At 34.1% G+C, this 15,223-nt stretch overlaps 3 protein-coding genes across 3 annotated transcripts in view; 1 reads left to right on the plus strand and 2 right to left on the minus strand.

The window, feature by feature from the left end:
- LOC111700974 (betaine--homocysteine S-methyltransferase 1) overlaps positions 1–14,033 on the minus strand; it is a 38,094-nt gene extending 24,061 nt beyond the window's left edge. Inside the window, exon 1 of the mRNA XM_023472067.1 lies at positions 13,802–14,033. Coding sequence (XP_023327835.1) covers positions 13,802–13,882 — 81 coding nt within the window. The 5' untranslated portion in view covers positions 13,883–14,033. The remainder of the gene's footprint in view (positions 1–13,801) is intronic.
- LOC111700980 (uncharacterized) overlaps positions 1–15,223 on the minus strand; it is a 26,844-nt gene continuing 11,621 nt past the window's right edge. Inside the window, exons 2-7 of the mRNA XM_023472078.1 lie at positions 5,027–5,111; positions 4,503–4,597; positions 3,009–3,063; positions 2,363–2,458; positions 1,374–1,400; positions 1–725 (exon numbers count right to left, since the gene is read on the minus strand). Coding sequence (XP_023327846.1) covers positions 669–725; positions 1,374–1,400; positions 2,363–2,458; positions 3,009–3,063; positions 4,503–4,597; positions 5,027–5,107 — 411 coding nt within the window. The 5' untranslated portion in view covers positions 5,108–5,111 and the 3' untranslated portion in view covers positions 1–668. The remainder of the gene's footprint in view (positions 726–1,373; positions 1,401–2,362; positions 2,459–3,008; positions 3,064–4,502; positions 4,598–5,026; positions 5,112–15,223) is intronic.
- The window catches only part of LOC111700976 (DNA-directed RNA polymerase III subunit RPC3), a 9,317-nt gene continuing 1,607 nt past the window's right edge, over positions 7,514–15,223 (plus strand). Inside the window, exons 1-7 of the mRNA XM_023472069.1 lie at positions 7,514–7,881; positions 9,311–9,371; positions 9,581–9,687; positions 10,224–10,279; positions 11,591–11,879; positions 13,462–13,589; positions 14,639–14,744. Coding sequence (XP_023327837.1) covers positions 7,813–7,881; positions 9,311–9,371; positions 9,581–9,687; positions 10,224–10,279; positions 11,591–11,879; positions 13,462–13,589; positions 14,639–14,744 — 816 coding nt within the window. The 5' untranslated portion in view covers positions 7,514–7,812. The remainder of the gene's footprint in view (positions 7,882–9,310; positions 9,372–9,580; positions 9,688–10,223; positions 10,280–11,590; positions 11,880–13,461; positions 13,590–14,638; positions 14,745–15,223) is intronic.

A 15,223-nucleotide genomic window follows, 5' to 3' on the forward strand; every position in this document is an offset into this window, starting at 1 on the left:
TATTGCTCATCCATAATTTATTTTACAATATCAATTCTAAATATATATTTTTTTTAAATTAAAACAATAAGGAATAAATGCACGAGGAAAGTGTTGTGGCATATTGCATAAACAATCTGCAATGTGCGAAATGCTTCCATTAGATGAGCATTTTGCTAGATGACAAAAGTTAACTGGGAGAAAAAATTGTTATAAGCATTGAATTTAGGTGTTAAAAGATTTCAATTTATGATCTTTAAGAAATTAATTTGCAATATTTAAATTTTAAATTACATTTTGTTCCAATTTTTTTCTGTTAATTTATACTTTTTTCTGTAAATTTATATTTTTTTTTGTAAATTTATCAATACGACTCTAATCGTGTAATAGTAAAAATTGCAAAATAAGTAAAAACGTTAACATTTGTTTAATCACCACTTTCCCATAAATTAAGGATTTTTTTTGTATTGCACAATTGATACTAGAAAAACAGCCAATATCTTGTAAAAAAAAACAGCCAAGATAATTAAAGAAAAGGAAGTTGATAAAAATAATGTCATTTCCTATTTTTATAAATATTAACGAGATTATTATATATGAGATAATATTGAGTATTTCAAACTACAGGAAGAAGGACCCCTAATGCAAATACATGGTCCAACTTGTCGACAGTTTGTCCTGGTTGTCATTTAGCTGTCCAGGGGCCTTGGATTCCTGTTTTGACTCATAAGTTCTTCAATTTTTCCCTGAAAATAAAAATGTGTTCCGCTATGATTTTTTTGTCAGGCTCTCTTTTTCTTCCTAACTCACATTTATGTCACATTTTGGCAAAGTATTTATTTTACATAATAACTATGATGCTAGCTAACATGAAAATACCAAGATGATGACAAATATTTTATCCTAGTATTGAATGAATATTGTAGCTTACATATTCAGATCGCCAACTTTTTGTTCTGAATATTTTGTGGCTGAATTCGGGGAAATACTTGATTTAAAGGGAAAAATTTATAATTAATGTTGTAAAAACTTGCCAGCTGATAATTAATTTTCATTTTCCCAAAAAAATCTTTAGAGGGGGGGGGGGTAAATAATTCTACGCCTGAAACTACCCACAGGGTAAACATTAATTAAACAAGTGGCTTTCTATCAAGTTATAACTTACAAAAACCAGTTCCTGAACAGTATTCTTATTCTCTGCAAAAACGTCGCAAAACAACTTGATAAAAATTAAGGACTTTTACTCAACTTAAAAGGCTAATTTTTTTTATATAACCTCCGCAACCCTCAACTTCGCTTTCGTTGTGTACTGCAGTAATCTGCCGTACACGGGCCGAAGGTTTGACAGTAATGTAAGTATTTTTATTAATAATTTTTTTTATTTTAGTTTTTACCTCAAGGTATGAGATCAGCTTTCGTCGTTCCCTTTACGAGCAATCAATCAATTAAAGATTTTATCGATCACAATATACTTTAATTTGGTAATTATTCTTGATACATATCTACAAAAATAAACAGTCTTATTTACCAAATATCTTAATACATTGATTAATAGTTTTTTTTTTTTTGATGATTATAGTTGATTTATTGACGATTAAGTAATTAACAGTAGATAATTGATTTTTTAATATTAAAAGATTAATTTATGATGATTACTTGATGTATTGACGATAGATATATAATATGTATCCAATGCATGCTTTGTAATATTTATATTGATTTGCATATTTATACAGACTCATATTTCAAGTATTCTTTTTATTAAGTATTAATAGTAATTGAAGATAAATTGACAATTTTTGACTGACTGATGATTTGTCTTGACGTATGTCTTTCAGTCTGATGAATTAATGAGTTATCAATGATTAATTGATTTATTATTGATTAATTGATTTATTCTTGATTAGTTGATTTATAAATGATAAATTGATTCATTAATGATTAATCGATATATCAATGATTAATCGATATATCAATGATTAATTGATTTATCAATGATTAATTGATTTATCAATGATTAATTCATTTATCAATGATTAATCGATATATCAATGATTAATTGATTTATCAAGGATTAATTGATTTATCAATGATTAATTGATTTATCAATGATTAATTGATTTATCAATGATTTATTGATTTATCAATGATTAATTGATTTACGATAAATTGATAAATCATTGATAAATCAATGATAAATTGATAAATTGATTTATCAATGATTAATTGATTTATCAAAGATAAATTGATTTATTAATGGTTAATTTAAAAAAAATTAATTTTTTAGTTTATGTTTTAAGAGCAAAGAGCTTTATTGTACAGAGTAATTGATTATTGGTGAATTTTCAATGATAAGTTGAGTTTCGATTATTAATTGCTCGATTTCCCTGTTCTCGATAGTGTTTGAGATTCCAAGGAAGAAGAACCCGACAGCAATCAGGATCGAACTCATCATCAGGATATCCGGCTTGTCCTCATCCTGATAATCAAGGGTCAGGGGCGTAATACAGGAATTTTTAAAGAGGGGGGGGGGGAGAGGGCTTAACAAATTCTCACATTCCAAATGGGGCTAAAAACCCCTCCAAAACTAATAGTTTTTACTTCTTTGACTTAACGCTTTTTTGCTTTTGTATCGACAATAGTGATGCTAAATAGAAAAGCTGTAATCTGTAGAATATTTCATCTGTTTTTTACTTTATATTTTGATTGCATGCTATTTGTCCTCGTAAAATCAGACAGCTCCAATTTATGAATTCACCCACAGTGCAATTTTCCTATTTACTATTCATCTGGCAGAAATCTTACAAACACATAATACAATTTTCCAGAAAAATATACATAAAATTTACATAAAATATACTCTGGCAGACTTAATAATAATGACTTTTGAAATTAGCCTCATTACAATTCTAAGTCGAATTCAATTCCATGTTTTTTGGAACACCCCATGGATAAACACAATATCTTAAATATCTTTAATATCTTAAAATTATTTCAATATATTATTTTACTTGAAAAAAAATACTTACGTAGACATATGTGGTCTTTGTCAGGAATAGCAGTCCAACAATGCAAAGACACAGACTAAACAAAATCTTTTTTGAATTGGGATTATCAAAAAAAACATGTTTCAAATAAGATTGCTAGCTCAATTTTTGCTCTGAATCAGATTAAAAACTTTTTACCATTAAACATTCGCCCACTAGTTTATAATGCACTTGTAAGGCCACATATTGAATATGGAATTATAACATGGGGGGGTGTAAAAAATGCTAAACTACAGGAAATCAAATCTTTGCAAAAAAGGGCAATTAGAGCAGTAAATAATAATTCGTTTAAAGCACATTCAGATCCTAATATTCTTCTGATTAGAACTTCTAAATCTTGATGATACATATAAACTAGGTGTTCTATCTTTTATGCATAAATACTTTTATAAAAACCTTCCAGCTTCCTTCATTAATTCTTTAGTTGAACCAAATAGAACAAAATCATATAAACTTGAGCGGGTTCTTTTTAAAACTCTAGAATGTTTTCCTTCCGCTTTATTTCCAAAAATATGGAATTCGATTGCATTAGAGCTTAAAGAAATTAAATCTGGAAAACTGTTTAAAAAAAAAAATTTTCTTCTTCACCTTGTAATTCATAAACATGATTCTAATAATGTATGTTACCCTCTGTTACAACCCTTCCCTTGAGTACCCACCCTTTCCCTTATACTTTTTCACCCCCTCCTTACCTTATTCATGATTTATCATCATTGTCTTGTTTAAAATGTACACTGTACAGTGTACATCCATCTATTTATTTACTTATAATGGGCCAACCAATCAAAACAACCAACTCTGGTTAGGCGGGTCCGAACTACATAGTAAATTGTGATTTGCTATTTGTATTATCTCGTGCTTTGTAGTTGAATAAAAATATGAAATATATGAAATCTAATAATTTAAAATTGAATTTTTTATTTTTCTTTTTGTTCATATTTAAAATAATTAAAAATGGAATGCAAGGATGCATTTTTGAATTAGTAATTCTTTGCTCCCCTTCACTTCTTAGGTTTCATTCATTTAAAACAAATTCAAAATTTTATTCTCTATAATTAGTAATAATTGGTTCCATACTTCAACTTTGCTAAATGCTAGATGTAACTCTTTCAGTAGAAAACTAAAACAACAACACAAAGTTAAACAATTCCTTCTACTTTGCTTCTTATATAAGAAAAGTAATTCTTCATTGCTAGGTTTACCCATCATAGTAGAAAAGTACTCCTTCTTTGGCAACTTACATCATATAGTAGAAAAGTACTCCTACTTTGCTAGGCTTACCCAATTTAGTAGAAAAATACTCCTTCTATGCCAACTTACATCATATAGTAGAAAAGTACTCCTAATTTGCTTACTTACCTCATATAGTAGAAAAGTACTCCTACTTTGCTAACTTACATCATATAGTAGAAAAGTACTCCTACTTTGCTAACTTACCTCATATAGTAGAAAAGTACTCCTACATTGCTAACTTACCTCATATAGTAGAAAAGAACTCCTACTTTGCTAGGTTTGGGTCCACTAGCTGGGTACTGACCAGGAGGGGTATAGTGAACATCAGGGTCATCATTCTTAAAATAAAAATGGAAAAATTAACACATTGTCGTGAAAGAAGAAAAATTAGATTAAGAATTGTGGAAATTTGTTTTATTTAGTGCTTTTTTTTGAGGAGCAGGGTAGAATAGGACGGGATACATTTATCAATAAAGTGCATCTTATAGGCACTGCACAATTGATGCGTTTCAAAATCATAAGTGGAGTCAAAGAGTTGTGGCATTATTCCTGTAGTTTTATTGGTCCTACTGTAAATCCAAAAATTCCTAGAGTCAAAAAAAAGAGTAAAAAAATGTAGTTGTATTTCAACAAAATTAGACATAAAATTGGGTAAAATACATTCAACGGTACGTGGGGTAGAAATTTAAAATTTTACGTGGGTATAACTTTATATTGTAAAAATGTCAGAAACTTATTTCAACTGCATCAAATAAAATAACTTTTACCCTTATTATAGGAGAATGCTTATCCTCCCTCTGAACTGTCACAGTTTTTAGGATATTCTTCAAACTTTCAGGAAATCTCATTTTTCTGAAATGTACAAGTTATAGCTAGGTTTAACACTTCTGTTACGAATTTAGGGATGGGTGTCGGTTTGCAGTACATTAATTTTGATTTTGCAAATTTTGTTTGTCTGTTAATTGGCTACACGAAAATGTGCTTTATAAATCATTAATCATAAAAATGTATAAAGGTCTGTCCTAGCCATGGCGCACGCCCCCCTAGCCGCAGCGCTCGGCCCGGTAATTGTCTTAACCTAACCTAACCCTAAAATGATAAAAATAAATTTTAACTGTAACAGATGTCAAAATTTTAAAAAAAATAAGGGTGCTTTCTTTTATAAATGTTTCCTAATATTGTAATAATCCAGTTTATTTTATAAATCTAAAGTGTTCATAAAATTAATTAGCTGTGTTTACATTAAAACAAAAGTGGATTTAAAAAAAGCTGTGTTGCTGGAAATAGCAAATTAGAAATTATTATAATGAATATAGAATCACTGCAATCAACCCTATAAAAAGTAATTTGGGGCGGAAATGTTTTTTATGGTGTCGCTGATAGTTTTAGAGAGATACTGTAATTGAAAACCCAAATATGTGAGATATCCTATTCCAGAGTAAACTGCACTGTTTTTCCTTATGTAAAGAAGATATTTTGACAACATATAGCTATGGTGGCCGACATAGGTGATGGCCCGGCAGTGCAGGGCACTGTCCCCACCTGGCAACCCCACGTCCCCCACGAGGGATTTATGGAAGGTCTGTAGCCTCTGATTGAACTTGGTGCATAGAGAGTCCCATATCATATTAGATTATCTCCAATCTTTAATGCCAACATACGCACATGATACTCGAAAAATCTAGCATTTTCTGCAAAAAAAAATTTCAATTAGCCTTATCAAATTTTTCAAAATGATTCATTCTTCTTAAATTTTCTAATTTGTCCCCCAAATCGTAATTTAGACCCATTGACGCGGTCTTATTTGATGTGGGACACCCTGTATTTTAGATCTAAATTATGAAACTATTTGTTTTTGACTTTTATGGTAATTACATTGTCTATACGAATTAACATCCGTGGCCGGGCGCTGCGGCAACAAGTACATATATAGCAGCTGTAAAACTACGTACTAGTTAGCAGTGGCGCAACTAGGCCTTTTCTGAGGGGGGGGCGAAATCTGAAAGTTATTAGGGGGGGTAACGGGNCAAAAATTATAGTAAATAGTGTCAGGGTCGAGGGGGGGGCGAAAAATGCTGAGGGGGGGGCGAAACTCGGTTCGCCCCCCCCCCTAGTTGCGCCACTGCTAGTTAGTAGGTCGGATGTGTAGTACGGTTGGATTTGGCGTAGGTCAGAAGAAGTGGAGTACACTGGACAACACTGGATTTGCGTAGGCACACCATCGGTTTTGTTTTCATTCAAGAAAAGACGATGTTTATTTTGTCTGATGAAAGTTTTGAAAACTTAACGCGGCATACCACTCATTCCTACCTTTAGCTTTTTACTTGTCGGTCGCTTTGTTGTGGTGGACTGAAGCGTGCACCCGATAAATGTTTTTGTCATGCCTCCTAGAATTCATTTATGAGGAAGAACACATTTTTTGATCATTTTTTTACGCGGTAAATGTATTCATAAGTTTATACTTTAAACCTATGTATCGCATCTGTTTTTTGATATTTTGTAATACGCGCGCGCTCGGCTTGTACTCCCTGTACTGTTTTGAATGACTCATATTAAATACGGAAACCTTTTAAAGGTGCGTGCTTAACTGTTATTAAAGTCATAATAATCATTTTTAAGGGTTGTCAAAAGTAACTAAAACTGTTTTTTAAATACCAGTTTCCTTGAGCGAATTTAAGTTTTTCTCGTTATTAACATTAAAATTTTGGTTGCCAACTGCAACAAAATAGTTTCTGGTATATTCCTAGAGAACATTTTTGGCCCCCCCCCCCTCCTATCAATTTTGTACACGGATCTTACAGAAAGTGTCTAAACTTGACCTAACCCGTAGCCGTAGCGCTCGGCCCCCTAGCCTGTCCTAGCCGCTGCGCTCGGCCCAGAAACTGTATTAACCTAACCTAACCCTAAATAATACTAAATAAATACTAATTTGGTCATGTACAAAATTGATAGGAGGGGGGGGGGTCCGAAAAGCGTTCACTAGGACAGACCCTAGTTTCTATAGAACGGAAAATAATTAAAGAAATTAAAAAATAAATTAAACGTGTGAAATTGTTCCTTGGCAGTTTTTGGTAAACCCTTTCCTCTTCCACCGGTCCCTTCTATCAACATTGGGGTTTTTTCTTTTGTACACATTTTGTACCGGCCCCTCCCCTCCCTCGTATACATTTTGTGCATGACCAATATTACATTTGTTCTGTATCATTTGAGGGCGAGGTTAAGACAATTTCTGGGCCGAGCGCTGCGGTTAGGACAGGCAAGGGGGCTCATCGCTATGACTATGATAGGCTAGTGACCGAGCGCCGCGACTAGGACATGCTAGAGCTCCGGGTGCTGAGGTCACATTTCCGACTTTGAACATGTGAAACATACGAACTCCATGTACAAAATTGATAGGAGGGGGAGGGGTTGTCTAAAAAATGTTTAACAGGAAAATACTCTGTTTTTGACAAACAAGGCTATATTTTGATGTGTGGCCGCAGCGTCCGGCCCTCTGACCTGTCCTATATTTACGTTAATAAGAATTTCAGACAAATGAAGAAACTGAGTTAAAATGAGTAATGCACAAACGAAGCTTTGCGAAGTACTTCTCGAAGAATATTTTGGACCAGGCGTGTCTCAGGTATATTCATATTTGTACATGAATATCTACATAATAAACAGTTCACGAAGTATTCACCACTTGTAAGACTAGACCATATTCGAAATGTGTTTAAACCTTTTTGTAGCCGTTGATGCAGTGCTTAGGGACCGGGATCCGCAACATTTTGGCTTAGGATACGGATCTGCAAAAATGCTTTTGGATCCGGATTTTTTTCCAGTGCGGATCCGCATCCAAATTAAATGCATCCTAATCACTGCGTAGTGCGTAATGTAAAGATGACAATTGATGAAGAGTAACTTTGGCTACCAAAAACTATTATATTTAGTTTCCAGCTGACATTGATCAACTAGTATCACGTATTGTTGCAACAACATTTTTTATGATTTTGAGTTTCCAGTTAGAATATTTATATTAAATTTCCCTTCATATTTTTTTTAAAATCTGTTTTGCTCCGAAATTTCGATTTACAATTTGGGGTTTATTATTTTCTCATGCCACGCCGAATATACTAAAATATCAAATAAAATATATTTTATTTGAGGTTTATTATTTTCTCATGCCACGCCGAATATACTAATATATCAAATAAAATATACCTTATTTGAGTGCGACTATATGAGGACCTTAGGCATGAAAAAACCAAGCCCAGAAACCCCACTTTAAAAAAAACATCTTTAATTGGGATTTTTTGGGTTTTATTGTTTTTTTTTTTTTTCTAATTATTGCCCTTTTTCACTCTTAAAATGATAAACTCTTCAGAAAATAAGGTCTTTTATTGATTTTAAGGGAGTTTACAGCACTAAAACGACACATTTATTCTTTTCTCGTGAGTTTTCAAAATATGTTGCGATAGAATAAGGGTATAAAATTCCTTTAGCATTATTCTGTGTGAGAGATTTGAAGTTTTTAGGTATTTAACAGTGGTCTTCCTTCTTGAGCATATAGATATCTACAGATTAATCTGAGTAACCCCGCCCCCAATTAGAAATATGTATCCAAGTGAGAAAATGGAAAATTCATAGAATTAAAATATCAAAATATTGCATTATTTCCCCTATGAAGAAGGAAGGTGATATTATTGTGTTTATTATGATTATAGCCTATTATTACAACAATATTATTATTTTTCATAACTAAAAAGTTCACCTATTGCTTAAATAGTCCTATTATTAAGTTAAATTTTATTAGGTTTTAACTACTGTTAAATTGAAAAACCTTTAAAAGCAAAAAACCCAATAAAACCCTTTAGGGTGTTTTTTTTGTCGAAAAAAACACGACTTTTTCCAAACCCTGTGAGGATGGGTAGATTTTGTTTATAAATTTGCCGTGAAAAAGAACCGGAACCGAGACAGTGAAAAACTTTTTCCTCTCTCATGGCCATTTGCATTCATGCATAAATATTTATATAATTTTATTCCAGAATTTGATCAAATTATTTTCTTTTTAGATTGCTAGTAATATTCTTAATTTTGGTAGTAAAACTCTAGGGCAAATTTGTAGTTCAACAGGTATATTTCATTAAAAATTCCATTTTTAGATTTGTAAATTTTTTTCTGATTTTAACGCAAAGGTATTGAAGTTTTATTTTTATTTATCTCATCCATAGCAAAAAGATTCAATTAAAACGTTATTAGAAGATCAAAATGTTTCAAACAAAATTGTTATCCGATTGGTTGATTGATTGAATGATTGATTGATTGATTGATTGATTTATTAGGCTTAAGCATTCGAGATGTGAGGCAAGGTTTATCTTTTCTTCTCTACCATGATCTCGTTTCTGTCTCAGATTCCAGGAAACCAGGAAACCCAGATTATACTGTCCAGGTAAAGACTCAAAGTTTATATTTTATCAATCAATAAAAAAAGTTCAATCTGCGTATTCAATAAAATAACCCTGTGAAATTTAAACACTTTCTTAATTTCTTTGTAAATGTAAAGTAAAACTCTAATACACAGATTTTAAACATAACACTGTAAAGTGCAGCACAATCGTGATTAGTATACAAGTAAAATTCGAAAATAAATTGTTAAACCTGTTTTAAACTTGTTTACAAGTATAGTAAACAAATTGTAAAGCACCTTTGAGTGTTTTTAATAGTATTTAATATTTATGCAAACCAAGAATAAATATTATTTAGATCTCAAAAAACTTTTTTTTATTGTGAGAATATTAAATTTTCTATTTTCTTTGATTTTATTTTATTTTATGTTGCGTTGCAAATCACAATACAATGGTTACGGTTGATAATGTTCAGAGTATGCTCTACTATCCTTTTCTAGGTTAATAATGTTCAGAGTATGCTCTACTATCCTTGTATAGGTTGATAAGGTTCAGAGTATGCTCTACTATCCTTGTATAGGTTGATAATGTTCAGAGTATGCTCTACTATCCTCAATATCTGTCTCTAATCTCCAGGTGATCATTATAAAATCTACATTTTGTGTCTATTTAAAAAGTAGCTTTTTACTTGCTAAGGTCTCTAATAGGCGGTTCATTTATTTACCCTCGAATATTTTTTAAGGGGAAGAGGAGGGGAACTTGGGTGTTAGTTTGAATCTGAAGGTTTCTCTGTTTTAAATGGAGAGTTCGCGAAAAATGATAGAGGGTATAGGCTTAATTCGATAAAAAAAACGCTTTTGGTCGCTAATCTTACTTCTATCTGTTGCGTCTAATGCGATAAAAAAACGCTTTTGATTGCTTATCTTACTTCTATCTGTTGCGTCTATAAGGAGAAAATTGTTAAAAACGACTAATACCGAAGAACGTAGTGTCCATACAAATTCAAAAAGATGCAACATTCAACTCGTATCGTAAACAAATCATTCAGATATTACAAACAATAGACGTCAATTATTTTTCGACGCATTCGTAAATAGTTGATATTTCATAAGCCTATACCCGCTTTCATCAAGCCTATACCCCCTTTCATTTTTCGCGAACACTCCCCTTAACACTCCCGATGAAAGCTTTTTGATTTTCGAGAAGAAAACAATAATTAAAAAAAAATGTTCAGTATTTAATCGAAGAGCCACTTGAAATTATTACAGGCGCTTTGTTGAAGTTAATTAAAGAAATTTCATGATTAGAATTATTTATTTTATTTTATTTTATTTTATTTTTAGAATTTTTATTCATCAAACCGAAAATGTATTGCAAAATTATCAAGTTTCAGCTTAAATGAAGAGCCAGAATTAGTCGAACTGTGCAGAATAGTTAAAACCATTGATCCTAGAATTACGTTTACGTAGTTCATTTACTTTTTACTAATTACTAATCATTAAATCTTGTACTAAAACAATTCGAATACGAACAGAGAGAACCAGAAAACTCTGGAATAGGAAGCCGACTTTTAGACTCGTATGACTTAAAGGAGTCAATTAAGACACAGTAATTTTGAGATGTAAACATACTCATTTCACTTTAAAAGTGATTTAGTGACTAGAAAGTGATCAAAATCATTTAATTATTGCTTTGAAATCGTCTTCATATTCCACAGTTCTCTGGTTCTCACTGTATATATGAATAAAGGCGTATCTAGGTATGGGGATGAGGCTGTTATATTGCTTTGATATCGTCTTCATATTCCACAGTTCTCTGGTTCTCACTGTATAAATGAATAAAGGCGTATCTAGGTATGGGGATGAGGCTGTTATATTGCTTTGATATCGTCTTCATATTCCACAGTTCTCTGGTTCTCACTGTATATATGAATAAAGGCGTATCTAGGTATGGGGATGAGGCTGTTATATTGGCTGAAGAAGTTTGTAAATCTGGCAAGATTCTTGTATCTGACCTTCTCCTACAGGTCTACAAGAACCTGAGCCAGGAGTCAGAGCAGGAGGCTGAGAATCCCCTGGCCTCGTTGTCCCGACTAGAGAAGGAGGTGAAGAGACTGATCCTGGATAAAATCCTGGTTTGTTGTTCTCCAGGTGATAGTTCTCCTGGTGAAGCTGAGGTTCCTTCTCAGGTTCAAGATGAGAAACTCATGTTCTCTCCTCCAAATATAAACCTCAAGGTAAACAATATTAATTTATTTTGTATCTGTAATTTTGTGTAATTTTGATTGACCCCCTGGCTAAAGAGTCATATGCACGATTCACAACGGTACCCTTGAACTTTTTATCCGAGTAACAATTAGGAAGGTATTGTTGTGCTTCTATTTATCTTTTAGCCTATCCTTGTTTACTATTTTTAATAATGTATTTATAAAATACTATATTTATAAAGCTTTAGGCCTTATTAAGCGCCGGAGGATTCAAAATGGGCCGAGGCTGCAGCCAAGGCAAGCTATGGGGAATTTTCTTCAATATTCCATGGCGGTCAATGGTCTTTGGTCATACCCTGCAAAGATAATTTTAATTGAGGGATCAAGCGTACATCCTGAATATGATTAGTACCCAAATTCGATATCAAGATCAAGTGTTCAAGGGGGTTAGAGCGCATCGGTTCGGGTCCGGACAGGATAGGTGGGCGATCGATGCGGCTAGGAAAGAAAAGAGGCTAAGTGCTGCTACTAGGACAGGATGAGTGGGCGACCTCAGCAGCTAGGAAGGGATAGGTGGACGTACCCTGCAGTTAGGACAGGATATGTTGGCGAGCGATGCAGCTAGGACAGGATATGTTGGCTAGCGATGAAGCTAGGACAGGATAGGTGGACGAACCCTGCAGCTAGGACAGGATATGTTGGCGAGTGATGCAGCTAAGACAGGATAGGTGGGCGAGCGATGAAACTAGGACAGGATATGTGAACGCACCCTGCAGCTAGGACAGGATATGTTGGCGAGCGATGCAGCTAAGACAGGATAGGTGGGCGAGCGATGAAACTAGGACAGGATATGTGAACGAACCCTGCAGCTAGGACAGGATATGTTGGCGAGCGATGCAGCTAAGACAGGATAGGTGGGCGAGCGATGAAACTAGGACAGGATATGTGAACGAACCCTGCAGCTAAGACAGGATATGTTGGCGAGCGATGCAGCCAAGACAGGATAGGTGGGCGAGCGATGAAACTAGGACAGGATATGTGAACGAACCCTGCAGCTAGGACATGATATGTTGGCGAGCAATGCAGTTAAGACAGGATAGGTGAACGAACCCTGCAGCTAGGACAGGATATGTTGGCGAGCGATGCAGCTAAGACAGGATAGGTGGGCGAGCGATGAAACTAGGAATGGATATGTGAACGAACCCTGCAGCTAGGACAGGATATGTTGTCGAACGATGCAGCTAAGACAGGATAGGTGGGCGAGCGATGCAGCTAGGACAGGATAGGTGGACGAACCCTGCAGCTAGGACAGGATATGTTGGCGAGAGATGCAGCTAAGACAGGATAGGTGGGCGAGCAATGCAGCTAGAACAGGATAGGCGGACGAAACCTGCAGTTAGGACAGGATATGTTGGCGAGCGATGCAGCTAGAACAGGATAGGTGGACGAAACCTGCAGCTGGGACAGGATATGTTGACGAAACCTGCAGCTGGGACAGGATAGGTGGGGAGTGCTGCGGCGAGGGTAGACTTAAGAAGTTTTACATAGCAAAAAGTCATAAAGCAAAAAATGGCATATTTTAGAAAATATGACTCTAGGGAAAATGTCGTAGGATCTTATATCTGGAGAGAGTACGGAGAGGAAGGATAAAGGTCTGTACTGGAAACTGAACCTGGAGAGATTAAACCATCTTCTTCGGGATCAAATAATAGAGGAGGCAGCAGAGCGCAGGGTTGACAGGTCAGATTAAGACAAGAGGTTGGTTTATTTAGAATTTAGTTTTCTGGTTTTTATCTTGTATGCGCGCCCGAACTCGATAATCGATATTCACGCTAAACCTTAAATTTCGATATTCACGGCTAAACCTTTTTGGAGAGATCTTATGCTTAATCCGTGAAAAACTCTTAACTGGTATCTTCGGGATCTCTCATTGGCCAGTAATGGATACTTACTTGTTTACTTGATGGATTATTCTCCAGGTAGGAACATGAGGGGAATTTCGGTAGTATCATCTGGAGTTGTGATCCGGTCATCTTGTAGAGGTCACGCTGTAGGGTCGTATCTCACTCCTCTGTGGCTTCTTATTAATTGCAGCTTCAGAGATATCTATAAGAAAATAGCTTAATCTGTCGTTGGATTGGACTTGATAAATACTGATTAGTGCTTAATTAAACAAGATCATGTTTCAAATAACATTTTTCTCTTATACTCTCGAGTTTTGAACATGTTTTTACGTTTCAATTTCAATTTTCTATTCATTCTTATTTTTTTATTCAGTCATTTTTTTATCAAGGAAATCTTGGAAATGTATTTAATTAATTTAATTAATTAATTAATTCATGAATAAAGGATATAAAACATGAGTGAAAAATAAAATAAAATTTAACTTCTAAATATAAAGATTAAAGTTGTTTTGAGGGGGGGGGGGCAAAATAATATTTTTACTTCTGGTTATATTTGTTGTCAGCGGTTAAAGAATATTTTAATTGAAAATCTTGTCTCCAAGTTGAGCATCTTTATTGGCACAGTCTATATTTGATTTGAAGTGAAGATTTAAGATTTCAAATAAGCCTAATATTATTCTCCTATAATATTAATAAATGGTTGTAGCGGTGTCCATATCGTCTTCTTTATATTTGGATTAAATGCACTAACAAGATAAGGTTAATCTCTTTGTACGAGGTTCGAGGATTTTTCTCATCTTATTGGTGGATTTCATTGATAATAACTAAGACGATATCGACTCCGCTATATGGTTGATCTTAATTTTTAGCTTTTTTATTATCTAGAACTGGAGGAATATTATTACGAAGTATATTTACTCTGAGCTCAGAGCTTTATGATCCCTGGGCCCAGGTCTCAGGTCACCTTGGACACGCTCTCCTTACAGATAGGGTGAGTTGTCAAGTATAGAAAATTTTAACACTGTGAATAATTCCGTCCAGGCCCCAGGGGCTTAGCCAGAAGTTTGTCCAGGGGGGGCTTACATTTTTCTTTCCAGTGGTGTACTCAGCACCCGTTTAGGCCTGAAAATCCCCTGAAATCCATAGATTTCTCTGGTTCAGGGGGGGGGGCTTTACCAATTTGCAGCAGGGCTTACCATCCTCATCTAAACAGTCTTCCGGGAATGTTCTTCCATTTATTTGTCCTTAAATTTTTATATTGAACAAATTATATATTACATTTATAATTGTCAATTGTTACTTAAAACGGGACTTTATTGAGAGCATCATCCAGGGTCCGCAGAAATGCAGGGAAACCCCATGGGCTCCACTTTAATAATCGGCCAAAAAAATTGCAAATTTGCAAAAATTTTAATATTTATTGCAAAATTAAGGAACTACGATCCGAGCCGAAGCTTTCAAATCGCGGGC

The sequence above is a fragment of the Eurytemora carolleeae genome, unplaced genomic scaffold (genome assembly GCF_000591075.1).
Source record: "Eurytemora carolleeae unplaced genomic scaffold, Eaff_2.0 scaffold386, whole genome shotgun sequence".
Taxonomy (NCBI): Eukaryota; Metazoa; Arthropoda; class Copepoda; order Calanoida; family Temoridae; genus Eurytemora; species Eurytemora carolleeae.